The 19,161-nt window shown below is 31.1% G+C and overlaps 1 protein-coding gene across 1 annotated transcript in view; it reads right to left on the bottom strand.

Annotated features, from left to right (window-relative positions):
- Ssbp2 (single stranded DNA binding protein 2) overlaps positions 1–19,161 on the bottom strand; it is a 342,976-nt gene that overhangs the window by 52,326 nt on the left and 271,489 nt on the right. The window contains exon 6 of the mRNA XM_026394552.2: positions 6,982–7,041. Within this exon, the coding sequence (XP_026250337.1) occupies positions 6,982–7,041 (60 nt within the window). The remainder of the gene's footprint in view (positions 1–6,981; positions 7,042–19,161) is intronic.

The following is a 19,161-nucleotide window of genomic DNA, read 5'->3' on the forward strand; positions in this document are numbered from 1 at the left end:
TGTATACCACCATAACTTATTTTCTTCTCTATTATCTCCAGACTGTAACCTCTGTAAGCATGGGGCCCTATCTGTTTCAACTAGCACAGAATGATAAATAATTATTTAAGGAATAAAATTTAGATTAGATAATTTTAGAAATAATTAGTGATACAACTGTAAGCATAGAACTAACTTCAAAGAATGAAGACAAAAGTAAAATATTTAATTCTTAGCTGGGTATGGTGGCTCAAGTTTGTAATTCCAGCAACTCAGGAGACTTAGGTTGGAGGATCACAAATTTGAGGCCAGCTCCAGCAAGATTTTGTCTTGAAGTTAAAAACAAAACAAAATAGCTGGGTATGTAGCTCAGTATTAGGGTATCCATGGGTTCAATCCCCAATATGAGGAGAGGTATGGTGGAGGTGGGAGGGGAGATTTGATTCTTTAAAAGCACCAAAAGGAGTAAGAAAGGAAACTGAAACTGAATAGGTATAAAACTAGGAAGACAACCAAAATCAGTATCTCCTCAGAATACATGAGAGTTTCAAGAAGAAAAAAGAAGCCAATACCATTAATAGTTATAAAGAAATGAGGGAAGAGGAGAATTGGAAATATATGACTAATCAAAATATTTTCAATTGTAAATTTGCAGTTCTTGTTTTTTTAAGTTTTCTCATACTTAAGAACTTTGACACTTAATTCCAAGTTTCATTGTAGACAATGATGTATTTTTGCTGGTAATGGTTTTCTTCAAAATTTTACTTTTTCTAATTTATCTTAGAATAGCAGAACAATTGAAAAGTCTTTCTTGTTTCTACTCATCACTTAATAATGTAGCATAATCTTATAAAAATCTTGAGCAATGTAAAGTTGTCTTTCAAAACTAGTCTCTATAAATTCTTGAGCCATTAATGTTTATCTTTCAGAATAAGTCAAATCTCTATCTTTTAAAATACCTTTTATCAGTCTTGAGATAACCAGATGACAGCTTTGATCATCAACGGGAATAACTGATGTGTTCCTTAAACCCTTAATATCAGAACAAATAAACTTATGCATCTTGTGGTTGAGATGTTTACCATAATTGTAACATGCTAAATGTATTACATTCAGACCTCTTTAACTAGTTGGAATTTTGGCACATGTTGTTTGTTCTATAAAAGATCTTTACTTTCATAGAAAAATAACACTAATTATGAGGATATGTAAAAACAGCATAGTATCAATGATAATAAACACTTGTGAGCCAGTGTATCTGAATTATGCAAAATTCCTTATATTTATTATTTTATTCAATCAATGCTTACAATAATTTTTGAGGATATTACTGTTAATCCTTTTTGATGATGAAGATTATGATTTGTTAAATTTGTTCACAGCTAAATTATTGATAAGTAAGTAGAATCAAGGCTTATCACATCAACACATTCTAAAAGTACTGAAACACAAAATGTAAACCCTAGGATTTAAAATAAATGAAGTAATAGAAATTTTACCAAAGCAGAAGTAATTAAATGGAGGAACTGCTTGCTTCATAAAAGAATTATTTCATCTATAAAGGATGCCTCAGGATTTCAGTGATAAGATCCTCTAGGAACTTAAGGTCTGGTATATATTTCCTAGACTAAACACTCTCTGATGATGAAAAAAATGGTGAATTTCTCAATGCTTTCAAGATATAATTTAGTTAACCTGATTGCCCATCACAAGTTTTTAATAGATCTTTCAATTATATGATATGAAGTAGAATTAAGATAATCAAGAAATGTTAGAACTAGAAGGGATTTTAAAAACATCTGAATCTATTCTCTCATTTTATGGGTAAGAAAAACAAAGCCTAAAAGGTCACCTGCTCAGAGTCATACATGACTGGTTTTTGGACTGAAGGTGTATTACCCACCTAGGTCCCTTGAACAATACTACCATCATTTTCTTTTTTCTCTAAAAATCCATCATCAATAGGGAAGATATCGAAATACAGAAATATTATTTAGGGTAAGACTTTTTGTTCCTATATATAAGTCAACATTTGATATATATTTTTAACTTTTTTATTTTAATCACTCAACTATGAAGATGAATGTAATAGCCCTCTGTCACATGCAACTATTTTGATTTAAATTTACTAAAATTATTCAAGTTAAAAATTCAGGTCATACCAGTCACATTTCAAGTGATTAAACATGCTATTGCACATGACAGTACAGATATAGAACATTTCCATCATGCCAGAAAGTTCTATTGGGTGGTGTTACATTAGAATATCAGCTTAATAAGAAAGGGTATTTTCCTTAGTTTATTCAGTGACATCCCCACATTTAGAATGGTGCCTGGTACATAGTAAGCCTCAAAGAATAGCTATTGAATGTTTTTTTTCTGTGAGTGATTTTGAATAGTCAATGAATAAGTGACAATGCATTCTTTAGGTTGGACTATATCCAAAAAAATATATTTGAATCTAAAATAAAGAGATATGTTTTGATGGAAATTAAATATTATATCACAAATCTCCAGATAACTCAAACTGGGTAAGATTATATACTGTTCACTGTCTAAGATTTTCTTGGTTTGGGAAAGAGACGGTCATTATTATTATTATTATTATTATTATTATTAATTTTGCCATACATACTGAATTTTTTTACTTACTTTGTTCTATAAAGGTAGAAAATAATTGAAAGAATGTGTGTGTGTGTGTGTGTGTGTGTATGTTTGTGTGTTTGTGTGTGTGGCATAACCCATAAACTAAAAATTTATTTTTTCATGAAGAAAAAATATGCTTTGATATGGTCTCATTGGATTTTAAATAGTTATTTAAGTATATTAATAGTAATCATCATAATAAAAATAAGAAGCTCCTAATGACAGAAAGTGAGACCTACTTTATGCTTTGCAACACTACTCACTAATTTATATTAAACATGTAAAAATATTTAATTTTCATTTATTATTATTATTTTGGTACTGGGAATTGAATCCAGTGCTTTACTATTGAGATAAATCTCCAGTCCTTTTCATTTTGAGACAGAGTCTTATTAACATGCTGAGGCTGACTTTGAACTTACAATCCTCTTGGCTCAGCCTCCCATGTCACTGGGATTATAGGTGTGTGCCACCATGCCTGACTTCATTTTTAATTTTTAAAACTAGAAATTATCTGGAGTGATAAGACTCCTATTATTTATTCTATAGAACAGATTTCTCTTATTTGTTTCATATTGATATCACTAAATAAAAGTTAAATTCTACATATGAAAAGTTTTCTAAAAATAGAAAATTACTGGTAAAGGACATGTGAAATACTATTTATCTTAAATAATAGAACATGTAATGAAGAATAACTATGCATTTTGCTTGAAATGTACATCTTGGTTGCATGGGGATATGGTAAATTTATTTTCAATATCTGAGTAAGTGTCCAAGCAAAATTTTTTTTGTTCAAATGCATGCTAATATTTTCCATATCTGAAAAGTAAGTCTTATTAAGATCTGCTTATCTTTTGCATCCATTGTATTTTTCTTTTTACCAATAGGAACTGTACGTTAAATATTACCAAAGGACAATCATATATATATGTAATTACCAGATGAATAAAATATTTGTATTTTCATTTATCTATTTATATAATTAATAATATCTTTCTCTAATCACAGATGTTATACCAGCTCAATTCAAGCCTTAAAAAAGATTGAAATTTTTAAAAAGCAAAATTCACTCATAATCCTACTACTCAGAAATAAAGGATATGGTCTTTACAGGTTGTTTTTGACAAATGTTAGTATATGTGTGGTAGGAGTAAAGATGAATGAGAGAAAGTTTGTACATTTATGTAACAAAGGTGATATATTTACATATGTTTTTTATATATTACATATTTTTACATTTGGTAATACTATAGTATTATCATAAACATGTTAGCACATCAATGTTTACTTCTATAGCATGTCTTTTAATAATTATACACTATTTCACTATTTAAATATAATTTATTTAACCACTCAACTATTATTTGACAGATATGTTTGAAGGTCTCAGTAGAATGGCCAGTTGTAGTATGTTTTTAGAATATTGAATTCAACTTCAGCATATAAAATGGACAACAGGTTTTACTATATGTTACCTCAATTTTTGATACTTTTTTCAGGAATGGAGAAAAATAGAGTATAAATTTGCAAAATTACACAGGATCACCAAATCAATAGTTTATCTTAGTATTACTCACTTCATTAACAGTCACTGTATTTCTGGTTGTCTTGATTCTTCAACATAGTGTTGAATACATGCTGTGAATTTTTTTGGATTAGATATTTTATCCATGAATAAAAGAATAAAGACCTGTTCTCCTCTAGGTTATGTTTCAATAAGGTCCCCTTCTGAGAATTGAACCAAGTTCAATGTAAAATTGTATAGTCCGATATATTTTGTAGATTTAATTTCTTTTTTTATTCATATAAATGTTTATTCATTTATATTTATTCCCTGTTACATTTTTTTGTGGTTTGATTTTCAACATTTTGGGTACTATTACCTGTTCTTATATTTTTCAGCATAGTAATATCAGACCACATTCTGAACACCCAGTCCTATAAATATACAAACAGTGTAAACTATTATGGATTTAGATTGAAATAAAAAAAAAGATTGGAAAATCCCGAATTAAAATCTGTAGTCAAATTAGTAACTATAAGTTGTAAAGGGTATGTTTATTAAAGATATATCTTTCATATATTCAAAATGAATCGTCAATCCTACTGAAGAGGTTAATATTTCACTTCCTACTTTCTTAGAAATAATATATAAATTTTACTAAATCATGATCAATTTAAATGAAACCTAAATTTAAAATATTTTGATATATCATTCTAATTAGACAACAAAATAGTTGACAATTCTATTTTAATGACTACATAATGAAAGAGAAGAATCATCTTTGAGCTTGAAAGGGTCATGCTCCAAATAGATTAAAAATTTTCTACAATAATATTATTCAAAGTACTAACATGAGTATTTAAAAACAGCATAAATATAATCACTTTAAGTTTGGACAACAGATATCTGGATTACTGAAGTTTAACTAAATATGTGTATGAGTTGGTGGGTATAAACAAAAAAGAGCCACTCATAGAGGAGAAGAATTGTTTTAAAACATGTTTAGGTAGTAAAGACTTTTAAAATTTTTGAAGAAAGACAGCCTGTATAATAACTTTATTATCTTCAAATTTTAAAAACGTTTCCTTAAAAATTCCAAAGACATTACATAGTTTTTCTTAAAAAATGTCAAACAATCTAGATTTACAATTTCACATTCCTACCAACAACCTCTTCTTAGAAGTGTGTCTTCAATTTTGTTAGCCTCTATAGAAACGAAACCTAGCACAGTATCTTACAAATGTCAGGCATTTTGACAATGTTAAATGAATGCAATTATTCAATGCATAATTCAAAACCATTTTCATCACTGCTACAGAATATATAGAATTGGAAATATTCTGGTAATACACAAAAATTTCACATTTTGCTAATTCACATTTTCAGGAACTTCCTAGACTTATGCTATACAAAAAAGCTAGGGAAGGGTATTTGAAACATCATGTAAACTCCATAAAAGATGCAAATTTCTATTCTCTAAAAAGAAGTTTAAAATACTTAGACAACTCTATAGGTAGATATGATTGTCAATATATACGGGTTCACCCATAGAGAAAATATTAATTCCCGTATGTTGAAGCATTTGTGTACTTCTCTTTTTTACTTCATGGATCATTCCCTGGTCCCATGTACTGAATTGTGGATTCAGTCTGTAGGAGAAAAATGCTTCAGCTGCTAATGTGAAGAGTGGCAAGCATCAAAACATGGGATGACCCAGCAATGGTTTCTGCTTAAATTTCTCCCTTGGGATGGGGGTCTTGGTACTTGGCTGTGCACTAGGATTGGAGAACAGCAGCGTATTGGGAAACTTCAAAGGCATAGCATAATTTCAGCATAAGTTTGGAATGGAGAAGCACAATTTTGTCACTATGAAGTGAATTAGCAACTAACTACCTTGTTCCATTTTGATAGTGAAAAAAGTAAAAAAGGAAAGAGAATAAGAATGAAAAGGAATTTATTTTGATAAGAGGGTCTACTTTATATTGGGAATATTACTACAGTACACAATAACAGAATTAGAGAATGTGACAATTATTTGTGAAAATTATTTTCATATAAACATATCATACCATCACTTAATTTCTGCTTTTATTATATACACATAGGCACACTGCCTATATCCTCAAGTAAACAACAACTCCATAAGTAAAAATTGTATTTTATTCTCCTTAGTAGATAAATATTGATTTTAAAAATAAGAACAAACTATTGTGGAACTTCAGAGCTCTTGTGATTAAAATTGGAAGCTTTATTGTTAAATATTTGCTTATTAATAAATCTAACTCTTCTAGAAGTAGCTAATTATTTGCCTGAGATGACATTATAACTAGGCAACATTTATATGAGTGTTAGAGCCATGATGTTGAAGCTATATTATATGAAAGTAAACCAAGATACATTCACTGAAAATTCATTGTCATCTTTTAAATGAAAGGATAATCAGCATTTACCAAAATTATCTAAATCTTTAAAATTAGGATCAAAGTATAAGGTAGACTCCAAAGGTTGACAAACATTTTCTGTGAAGATCCAGACAGTAAATATTTTACCATTGCAAACCAAATGTGGTCTCATCATGACCACTCAAATCTGTACTGTAGTGTAAATGTAGCCACAGAGAATACATAAATAAATTTATGTGGTACTATTCTAATAAAACTTTATTTACAAAAATAGCCTATAGGCAATAGTTAGACAACCCTTGAAGAAGACTATATATTACTAGAAGTAGCATTAAGTGAGGTAGAGAAAGGATAATTTTATATTTTATCTGATAAGAAATATTTGTGACATTTTCAAGATCTTTATCCATTTTTTTTAAAAAAACTTAAGTAGCACACAAATCTTACCTGATTAGGTATCCTCAATGGGGGCCTTGGACCTCCAGGGTACCGAGGTGACATAAAAGGCTATTGAAGTAAAACAAAGAAATAAGCAAACAAAACAAACAAAAAACCAGAATAGTACAATGCAAAAAACAGTTCTGAAAATAAACTACTTTTTAAAAATTTTAGAATTATACAAAGTGTAAACCGTTTTACTTTCTTATGTGACTGTTTTCAGCAGAATAAATGTTTCCAAGAAAAATTATAACCCTATTTTTTAAAAATAGTTTTTTAGTTGTAGATGGACACAATATCTTTATTTTTATTTATTTATTTTTATGTGGTGCTGAGGATCAAACCCAGGATCTCACATCTCTCTACCACTGAGCTACAACTCCAGCCCATCATCCTATTTTTATTTTGTAGAATAGTTGCAAATTTTTCTAGAGAAAATATAAAAATATCAAAGATATTAAACTAACTACAGTGAACTTTTTAGAGTTATGAATTGTTAAGATAATAATGATAATAATATCTAATTGGCCAAAAGATTTTTGAAAAGGCAAATGAATCTCAATAAAGACTTCAGGAGGAAGCTTTTGAGATATTTTATTATACAATTAAGTTCTAAATATAAACTTTTGACAGAAATTGTAACATTTGATTATCAATTTCCTTTAATGGCTATAAATTTGCCAAGTTTAATCTTTTCTTTTGTAGTTGTTTACAATGGCAAAGAAATTTCAGAATTGACTATAAATTTTAAAGTTAATATTTCATTGCATATTTTGAACCTACAGATTATGATGTATATATATTTAACCAAAGAAAAAATGGTCTTTTATTAAAAGTCAAGCTAATTTATGTTGTTGGATGAATCAGTTGCTCTTCTAAAATGTGTTGAATCTTTCAATCCAGAAATTAAAAAATGTCCTAAATGTATCATTTTAGCGATTGTATAATGTTGGAGAATATTTTACGTCACTCAGATGTGAGAATCAATTTTTTTACAAGTTTATAAATTATGCAGAATTCCATTTTTGTTGCATTTTTAAATCACTGAAAATGTATAATTTTGTTACTGATAATCTCAATACATAATTAATTAAACATAAGATTCCTTACATGTAACATAAGCAGGTTATTAACTCAAAACGGGTTGCATATTATTAAATAAACATAAAGAATTATTTAATATAAATTGAGACTAATTTAACAGGTAGCAAGTAGATAAGGTATGGGCAAATCAAATTTAAAGCACTTTACAAAATTAAATCCTATATTTATACTGTATTAGAAATAGGCCTATAGTTTATGCTCAAGACTACATGTTTTCTAGATCTGTTTCAAAAGTAGTCTCTGAAAAAGAATATCTAAAAATTTCTGCCAGATTTTTTTCTAAAGTATCTTTTTTTTAATACACCATTGATTTTTAAAAATATTTCTTTAGTTGTCAATAGGCCTTTATTTTATTTATTTACATGTGGTGCTGAGAATCGAACCCAGGGCCTCACATTGCTAGACAAGCCCTCTACCACTGGGCCACAACCCCAGTCATCTATAGTATCTTTTAAAGGGTCTGACAAATCAACAAGAGGAACTTTATAATTAAGCTAGAAATTTGGCTTTTTGTTCACTGTGTTCCTATATGTTCATATGTGCACAGGAATTCATTGTATATGGACAGAAAAAAAAGGAATTATTCAGGTAGTAATCTGGAGCTGACAAAATTTAGGGAGATATAGCAGTTTTAACAGTGTATTTTAAAATGTTTAGATTTCACATATTTGATTAAAATTGGCTTCCTTTTTCATTTCTGAAACTCTATTCTAAATTGGATTTATAAGTAAACTACATACTGACAGCTAGACACTTATTCTAAAATTCATTCCCTCTGTTATATTCTCTTTCCTTTCAAAATCACCCAACTTCACTTATGAAACTATCTTGTAAATTTTGTTTGCACTTTTGGAATTTAATAATTAGATACTGTGCCACTGATTTCGTAATGGATGCCTTTATTTTACAATGTGATGTTTCATAACATATTCATTAACTCAAAGTATAATATCGGTTTATTGAAATAAGAAAAAATAAAAATTTACAAATACTTCCTATCTATAACAGAATCACTTTGAAATGAAAGGTGGAAATTATGTGAAAAATATTACTAAATACCAAAAGTTGGGATAATACTAAGTGCTTTATTTGAAATGGAGAATTTGATATTTCCATGTTCATCTGAATGCAAAAAGGTGTTACAGTGTTTGATTTTATCTCAATAAATGCATAAAAAGCATTTGACAAAATACAGCATTCATTCATGTGCAAAACACTAGAAAAACTAGGGATAGTAGGAATATACCTCAACATTGTAAAAGGTATACATGCTAAACCCACAACCAACATCATTTTAAATAGAGAAAAATTAGAAGCATTCCCTCTAAAACCTGGAAAAAGACAAGGATGCCCTCTTTCACCACTTCGATTCAACATAGTCCTGGAAACACAATCAGAACAATTAAACAGAAGAAAGAAATTAAAGGAATATGAATAAGAAAAGAACTCAAACTGTCCCTATTTGTCGATAACATGATTCTATGTTAAGAAGACCCAAGAAACTCCACTAGAAAACTTCTAGAACTTATAAATTAATTCAGCAAAGTAGGAGGACACAAAATTAACATCCATAAATCAATTGCATTCCTATACATCAGTGATGACTCAAGTGAAATATAAATTTGGAAAACTATCCCAATCACAATAGCCTCAAAAAAAAAATACATGGGGATAAATCTAACAAAAGAGGTGAAAGACCTCTGCAATGAAAACTAAAGAACTCTAAAGAAAGAAATTAAAAAAGACCTTAAAAGACAGAATAATCTCCCATGTTCTTGGATAGGCAGAATTAATATTGTCAAAATGAGTTTGTTACCAAAAGCACTATACAGATTTAACACAACTCCTATTAAGGTTCTGGTGATATTCTTCATAGAAATAGAAAACCAGTTATAAAATTCATTTGGAAAAATAAGAGTCCCAGAATAGCTGAAGCAATCCTCAGTGAGAAAAGTGAAGCAGGAAGCATTGCAATATCAGACTTTAAATTTTACTGCAAAGCTGTAGTAAGAAAACCAGTGTGGTATTGGCACAAAAACAAACATGAAGACCAATAGTACAGAATAGAAGACATAGAGACAAACCCACATAAATACAATTATTTCATACTAGACAAAGGAACTACCAATAAACATTGGAGAAGAGAGAGCCTCTTCAAAAAATGGTGCAGGAAAACTGGAAATCCATGTATAACAAAATGAAATTAGACCCTTATCTCTCACCTTGCACAAAACTCAACTCAAAGTGATCAAGTATTTAGGCATTAGACCAGAGACTCTGTAACTACTAAAAGAAAAAGTAGAGTCAACTCTCCATCATGTGGGCTTAGGAACCAAATTCCTCAACAAGATTCCTAAAACATAAGAAATAAAATCAAGATTCAATAAATAGGATAGTATCAAACTAAAAAGCTTCTTCATACAAAGGAAATAAAAATGTGAAGATAGAACCTACAGAATAGGAGAAAATCCTTGCCACCTGTACCTCAGATAGAGCATTAAACTCCAGGATATATAAAGAACTCAAAAAACTTAAGACCAGAAAATAAATAAACAAATAGATAAGCAAAGCAATCAATAAATGGGCAAAGGAACTGAATAGACACTTCACAGAAGAAGAAATACGAATGGTCAACAAATAAAAAATGTTCAACATCACTAGCAATTAGAGAAATGCATATTAAAACTACACTGAGATTTCATCTCACTCTAGTCAGAACAGCAATTATTAAAAATACAAGTAACAATAAATGTTGGTGAGAATGTGGGGGGAAAGGTACCTTCATACATTTTTGCCGGAGGGACTGCAAATTGGTGCAAGCACTATGGAAAACAATATGGAGATTCCTCAGAAAACTTGGAATGGAACCACCATTTGACCCAGTTATCCAACTCCTCAGTTTATACCCAGAGGACCTAAAATCAGCATACTATAGTGATGTGGCCACATCAATGTTTACAGCAGCTCAATTCACAATAGCTAAGCTATAGAAGCAACCTAGGTTTTAGAAGACTCAAAAAATGCCACTAGAAAACTTTTAGAACTCATAAATTAATGATGAATTTATGAATTCATCATAATGGATGAATGGATAAAGAACATGTGGTATATATACACAATGGAATATTCCTCAGCCATAAAGAAGAATAAAATTACATAATTTGCAGGAAAATGTATGGAACTGAAGACTATCATGCTAAGTGAATTAAGCTAATCCCCCCAAAATCAAAGGCTAAATATTCTCTGTGATATGTGGATGCTGACTCACAATAGGTGGTGGGAGAGAGGAGGTTCATGGGATTGGACAGGGTAGAGTGGAGGGAAAGGAGGTGTGATGAGAATGGGAAAGACAGTAGAATGAATCAGACATCACTTTCCTATGTTCATATATAAATACATAACCAGTGTACCACATCATGTACAACCACAAAAATGGGAATTTATACTCCATGTATGTATGATATGTTAAAATACATATTCCACTGTCATGTATAATTTAAAAAGTACATAAAAGAGTATCAGATTATAAAAAAAAGATGTTATAGTTTTTATTTAATGGAATATTTGGAACAAATTTTTTTTCTCTGGTGGATGGCATTGTGAATGAACATATGTTAGTGGGATTGTCTGTACTTTCCTAGTGATTATAAGGCCCTATCAAGGGGTGCTGTGAGGCAGAGTCAGTTTATGGGGTAGCATTATAAAATTATAATTTTGTGTTATTTCAATATTAGCCTGAAATATAAAGATTAGTATATTGTGGATGGCTGTAAATATTTATATTAACAAATATTAGTGGGTGTGATAAGGGATAAGGATAACAATTACTAAGACATAAACCATCTTTATAAAAGAGTTGGAAAAACTATTACCACCCTTTCTAGAGAAATAGGAAAACCTAGTCAAAAAAAGAAATATACCAATAAACAATGGTGATCTTTGTTGTATTGTATTAATAGTCAATTGGGAAAATAACAAAGCAGAAATTATTGATTAATAGGTATAGTAAAATTCGGTAATTCAACACATATTTATGAAACACCCACAAAAGCACTATTCTAAGTGGTTGGGGATATCTTTGAACAAAGCAGATGAAGATCCTTCCTCATTGTTTAGGATTTTTCAAAGTTCCTAGTCTTGTGATTAAAAGGAAAAACAATTTTCTGGAAAAAATATCCTTTATATCTGGCTAGATCTTGAAAAAATAGAATGTTCAAAGAACACAAAGAAAATAATATTTTATTCTGGTGCCTTTCCTCAGAAGTCATATCATCCCTACCTGATAGCACATGCAGTTAGTTCTATGAATGACTAAAAATTAAAGCTATACTTCAAAAAAGTTTACAAATTTGGTAAAATGTATGAGGTAAGAAGGTTTTTAAGATAAACTGGGTAGCATAGTTAGTACTCTGACATATGGAAACTGCAATAACAGGCATACATTTTTGTTTTGACCTGTTTCAATTATCTGCCTCTGGTATGGATTGAATGTATCTCTACAAAGTACCTAAACTCTAATTCCCAGTATCTATTTGGAGGTGGGGCCTTTGAGAGGTAATTAGGTCATGGGCTCTCATGAATGGGATTAGTTCCCTTACAAAAAGAGGCACACATGATCTCTCTCTCCCTCTCTCCCTCTCTTCCCCCCCCCCACCCCCCATTTGAGAATCTGACCCTACAAACCAGGAAGATGGCTCTCACCTTGAATACTGTGATCTTTAGTTTTCTAACCTATAAAATTCCAAGGAATAAATTTCTATTTAAGCCACCCAGTCTATGGTATTTTTTTGATGGCTACCTAAGACAGCCTAGAAGGAATGGGATAATGAAGAATGGAAGGAATAAAAATAAATATACTTTCAGAAAATCAATGGATATTTGATGAGAAAATAAAAGAAAAAATATTCTAATAGAAATACAAATCAAATGCCCAGATGGCCCTCAAGTTGTCTTATAGAGAAAAAAAAATTATACCTCTTAGAATCATAATTTATTTCAGAGTGGATGTCATTCAATTTTAAAGGATTGTTATTTTCTACTATACCAAGAATTATTCATGGAATAATTCATGGAAGCAGAATTATTCATGGAACTTCTGCTTTCCTAAAAGAGACTTCCCCTTACTCCTTGCTCTTTCTGCTAGTGGACAATAGTAGTTTCCCTTTTCTCATTTGATCTTTCAAGAGTGCTTAAGTAGTTCATCTCAATTCCCTAAGAATTAGAAGGAACCAGTTTTTCTTTTCCCCTACACTAATTGAAGGTAGATTTCTCAGTCCAATTTTTTTCCTGCTCTGAAGGTTCTAGGCACCTCAATGGAACTATTTTTTAAATGACTTGCCCAAAGTGAAATTACAGGTGATATAAACCATTTTATACCGTCCTTTATTTTATTTTTATTTTTTTATTTTTGAAACCAGCGACTGAACCCAGGGGCACTTAGCAACTGCTATGTCCCCAGACCTTTTAAACAAATATTTTATTCAGGGACAGGGTCTTGCTAAATTGCTTAGGGCCTTTGCTAAACTGCTGAGGCTAGTTTTGAACTTGTAATCCTCCTGCCTCAGCCTCCTGAGTTGCTGGAATTTCAGGCATGTGCCACCATGCCCAGCTCTATTCCCTAATACTTTTAAGATATACATGATAAAACTTTACATCTTAAATGACATATTGCTCAACTGCAAATATTCTCTATTTCTTATGATGATTCTGTACTTTCCTTTCTCTGCCAAATAAACATCTATCAGTTCCTCAAGGGCCAGTTTAAATGTCACTCCCTCTTCAAAGAATCTCTACAGGCTTGTTTCCCTCGAATTCCTTAGCATTTTGTTTATATCATTTATCATATAGGATTTAATGTGTATACTTTGACATGGGGGAAATCTACTTCAGAGGAAAGAACACAAAATATTAGAGCAAGTAATGTTCAGGGCATTAACTTAAAAACTTGGTATTTCTTAGAATCCCTGAGACTGGTATAGTCATGTATAAATCAGCTAATGCCTTAATTTAAATATTTCAGTTTGGCTTTAGAAATTTTTAAAATATTAGTTCTGAAATATAGTATGATAATAAGGATAATTTAAAATAATTAAAAAGTAAAAATATAATTTTTAAAAATGTCAATCACTTAAATACTTTCTGTATTCTATATATTATGAGCTCAATTTAGAATAAATCAGTGAGGGAGTATTCCATACTAGTTTCATTACAATGCACAAAGTTAATATTTAGGACAGTTTATACTTCAGAAAACTCAGACACATTCTAATGTGTCTTATCTAATTTAAAATAACTCTGGACTTTTTTCTTTTCTTTTTTTTTTTTGGTTTTAGAGAATGGACTCAGGGGCGCTTAACCACTGAGCCACATCCCCAACCCTTTTAACCTTTTTAAAATTTGAGAAAAGAATCTCATTAAGTTGCTCAGAGCCTTTCTAAGTTGCTGAGGCTGTTATTGAACTTGTGATCCTCCTGCCTCAGCCTCCTGAGTTGCTGGGATTATAGGCCTGAGCCACTATACTGGAAAGTCTAGCTTTCTTCAGGAAAAAATTATTCATATGAAATTTGCTTCTAAATTTAAGAAAACTTTTTTAAATGACCAAAATGCAAAATTACATAGTTGAAGGAAAAAATGAACTTAACAAAATAATTCAGCAAGTGAATATTTGCTTAACAAATGACTTTGCATTTCATGAAATTACTCCAAGTTTTATAAGCTGTTAAACAAGAATGATAAAATACAACTTACAGAATCTTATTTAAATGTCTTATGACACAAGTTAAAGCAGAAGTTTTCCTTTGTAGAGTTTATTAACCCAATTTCCTCATTTTATGCAAAAGAAAACCAAAGACAAAATTTCTTAACTGCTGTATTAGTTATCTTACCTCTATAGCTCTCTGATTTAGGAATACCTTTATAGAATAATTACATGTACACACACACTTATTCTTATCACCAACTGAACACACATAAGCCTGACTTGGTACTTACTCTCAGGCCACCCTAGGAAGTGTGCAACCATTTATTGAATGTAAAATTCTTACCACTCAAACATAAAAAATTGGAAAGGCAGCGGTATTTCAGGTAAACAAGTTATTTTGCATATAAAGCACTAATTAGCATGTGCTCTTGATTCACCAGACTAAAAGTAATGCCACAAATTTAACAAGATCTCCATCTCTTAAATATTTTTGGTGCAATATTGGTAATATATTATAGTCTTTAATATATTGTTTGTGCTTTTACTATAACTGCTGACAGGAATAGGGAATGGAGATTAATGGAAATGGTATTATTAGAAGAGTATCATCATCATAATAAAAATGTTTATTATAATGTGATAAGCCATAATGGGGTTCATGAGGAAGAGAAAGAAGTGGCTAGCACATTCTAAGAATGTAAAGAGCAAGAATTCAATAAATATTTAGTTGGTTCATTAGCTGGCTCATTGACTGAGTGACGAATAACATTGATGGTAGACTCCCCAAACCAGCAAAAGATGGAATAAAGCTTGGTTTTGTTTAAAATCTTAACTAGCCAATTTACAACCTAGAAATAGGTAGTATCTATTGATATTATAAAGAGTAAACCACACTATTCATATAGTACCTCTTGTTGTCTAGTAAGAAAATGCTTATAAAATATGCCTAGAGGGAAAAGTTCCGCTTGGTTAAATAGGATACACTATATATTCTGGAGAACCCAGGAGTAAGAAAGAACAAAGAGTTGGAGACTCTGTTATAATTACAATATCCATATTAACAACATATAAGAGCTTATAATTTAGATGAGTAGCAAGGAATTTCATTTTTTTTCCTACTGCTTTAAAGTTTTTCTATTACTAGTGTGTCCGGTTTTAAAATAATGATTCTTAGTTTTACTGAGTAGCAATATTTGGTAACCACCATTTGGTATAAAAGAATAATGGGTAATTTATACATAATTTGGCTAGAAAAGTATGATAACTTATTGATCTTTTTGTGAAACATACACCAACCATCAAAACTGCTAAGAATTCAATATAGCAGCTCACCCCTTGATTGTCTCTAGTGCCATGTTCACACATGGGATCCAAATCTTTTTAGATTGAAATATATTTTCAAAGTTTATATAATCCTTAGCTCAGGACTCAGAAATGTTTTCAACAACATATTTTCTTTCTACTAAGAAAAGGCTTAGCATTTGAATCAGAACATTAAACAGTCTGCTTTCTCAATATTATATTATCTTTAGCATATAGCCATCTTTGGACCAAAAATCCTTAAGAGAAGGGTTATTTGCCAAAAAAAGTAGCTTGCTTCCCTCAACACTGAGGCAAAAACACAAGGTATAAAGTGAGATAAAGCCTGGAAAATTACAGATTATTTTCAGTCATCTTATTAACTACACAAAAATCAAATATTTATCTCACTTGATTATGCGCAGAAATGGCTTTAGATGTAGATTTAATCTTTCCTTTGATATTTTCAATGTAATGTTTTAAGTTGATACAGGGAAGAAGACATAATTCTATGACATAAAAATTATTCTAAGCCAGGCATGGTGGCATAAACCTGTAATCCCAGTGGCTCAAAGGCTGAGATGGGAGGATCTCAAGTTCAAAGCCAGCCTCAGCAACGGGGAGGTGCTAAGCAACTCAGTAAGATCCTGTCTCTAAATAAAATACAAAAATAGGGCTGGGGATGTGGGTCAGTGGTCGAGTGCCCCTGAGTTCAATACCTGGTACAAAGAAAATTTATTCTAGAAACTAAGATGTAATTTTAAAGACAGTAACTATGACAGGAAGTAATTATTTATTCATAGTCCCAGAAAGGAAATAAAATATATTTAGTATGAGATTTAACCAAAAGCATAAATATTATTTTAAAAATAAAACATTACTTTTTATTATATATTTTTGTTAATTAAATTCTCTGTGATTTTCTCCATACATGTACCTATGGTAATGATGTCCATCTCATTCCACCATCTTTCCCCATTCCTCCCTCCCCTTTGCCCCATCAAAGTTCCTCCATTTTTTCCATGCCCTCCCCATTATGGATCAGTATCCACTTATCAGAGAGAACATTCAGCCTTTGGTTTTCGGGGATTGTCTTACTTCACTTAGCATGATATTCTCCAACTCTTATCCATTTACTTACAAATGCCATAATTTTATTCTCTTTTAATGCTGAGTAATATTCCATTGTGTGTATGTGTGGCTATATATGTCACAGTTTCTTTATCTACTCTTCTTTTGAAGGGCATTTAGGTTGCTTCCACAATTGTGAATTGTGCTGCTATAAACATTGAAGGGGCTGCATTACTATAGTATGTTGATTTTACGTCCTTTGGGTATAGACCCAGGAGTGGAATAGCTGGATCAAATGATGGTTCCATTCCAAATTTTCTAAGGAATCTCTATACTGCTTTCCAAATTGGTTGCACCAATTTGTAGTCCCACCAGCAATGTATGAGTGTGCCTTTTCCCCCACATCCTTGCCAACATTTATTGTTGTCTGTATTATTGATAACTGCCATTCCAACTGGCATGAGATGAAGTCTCAGAGTAGCTTTGATTTGCATTTCTCTAATTACTTGAGATGTTGAACATTTTTAAATATATTTGTTGATCAAATGTATATGTTCTTCTGAGAAGTATCTGTTCAGCTCCTTAGTCCATTAACTGATTAGTTTTTTTTTTTTTTGGTGTTAAATTTTTTTGAGTTCTTCATACTTCCTGGAGATTAGTGCTCTATCTAATGTGTGTGTAGCAAAAATTTGCTCCCAAAATATAGGCTCTCTCTTCACTTTATTGATTGTTTCTTTTGCTAAGAAGAAGCTTTTTAGTTTGAGCCCATCCCATTTATTAATTCTTTTTTTTTAAAGAGAGAGAGAGAGAGAGAATTTTTTTTTAATATTTATTTTTTTTTTTTAGTTCTCGGCGGACACAACATCTTTGTTGGTATGTGGTGCTGAGGATCAAACCCGGGCCACACGCATGCCAGGCGAGCGCACTACCGCTTGAGCCACATCCCCAGCCCCCATTTATTAATTCTTGATTTTATTTCCTGCGTTTTAGGAGTCTTGTTAAGGAAGTCAGGGGCTAATCTCATGTGATAAAGATTTGGGCTTACATTTCCTCTAATAGCTCAGGGTCTCTGGTCTAATTCCTAGGTTCTTGATCCACTTTGAGTTGAATTTTGTGCATGGTGAGATATAAGGGTTTATTTTCATTTTGCTGCATATGGATTTCCAATTTTCCCAGCACCATTTGTTGAAGAGGCTCTTTTCCCCAACATATTGTTTTTGGCGTCTTTGTCTAGTATGAAATAACTGTATTTGTGTGGTTTTGCCTCTGTGTCATTTATTCTGTACCATTGGTCTACATGTCTATTTTGGTGCCAATACCATGCTGTTCTTGTTACTATAGTTTTGTAGTATAGTTTAAGGTCTGGTATTGTGATGCCTCCTGCTTCACTCTTCTTGCTAAGGATTGCTTTGGCTATTCTGGGTCTCTTTTTTTTTTTCCAAATAAAATTTCATGATTGCCTTTTCTATTTCTATAAGGAATAATGATGAGATTCTAATTGGAATCACATTTAATCTGTATAGCGTTTTGGGTAGTATGGCCATTTTGATAATATTAATTTTGTCTATCCAAAAGCATGAGAGATCTAAAGTCGTCTTCAATTTCTTTCTTTAGTGTTCTGTGGTTTTCATTGTAGATATCTTTCACCTCTTTTGTTGATTCCCAAGTATTTCTTTCTTTCTTTCTTTTTTTTTTTTTTTGAGGCTATTGTGAATGGGGTAGTTTTTCTAATTTCTCTTTCAGAGGATTCATAACTGATGTATAAAAATGCATTTGATTTGTGGGTATTGGCTTTATATCCTGCTACCTTGCTGAATTCATTAATTAATTCTAGATGTTTTCTGGTGGAATTTTTTTGGATCCTCTAAGTATAGAATCATGTCATCAGCAAATAATGATAGTTTGAGTTCTTCTTTTCCTATTTGTATTCCTTTAATTACTTTTGTCTAATTGCGTTGGCTAGAATTTCAAGAACTATGTGAATAGAAGTGGTAATATAGGGCATCTTTGCCTTG

The sequence above is a fragment of the Urocitellus parryii genome, chromosome 1, assembly GCF_045843805.1.
Source record: "Urocitellus parryii isolate mUroPar1 chromosome 1, mUroPar1.hap1, whole genome shotgun sequence".
NCBI lineage: Eukaryota > Metazoa > Chordata > Mammalia > Rodentia > Sciuridae > Urocitellus > Urocitellus parryii.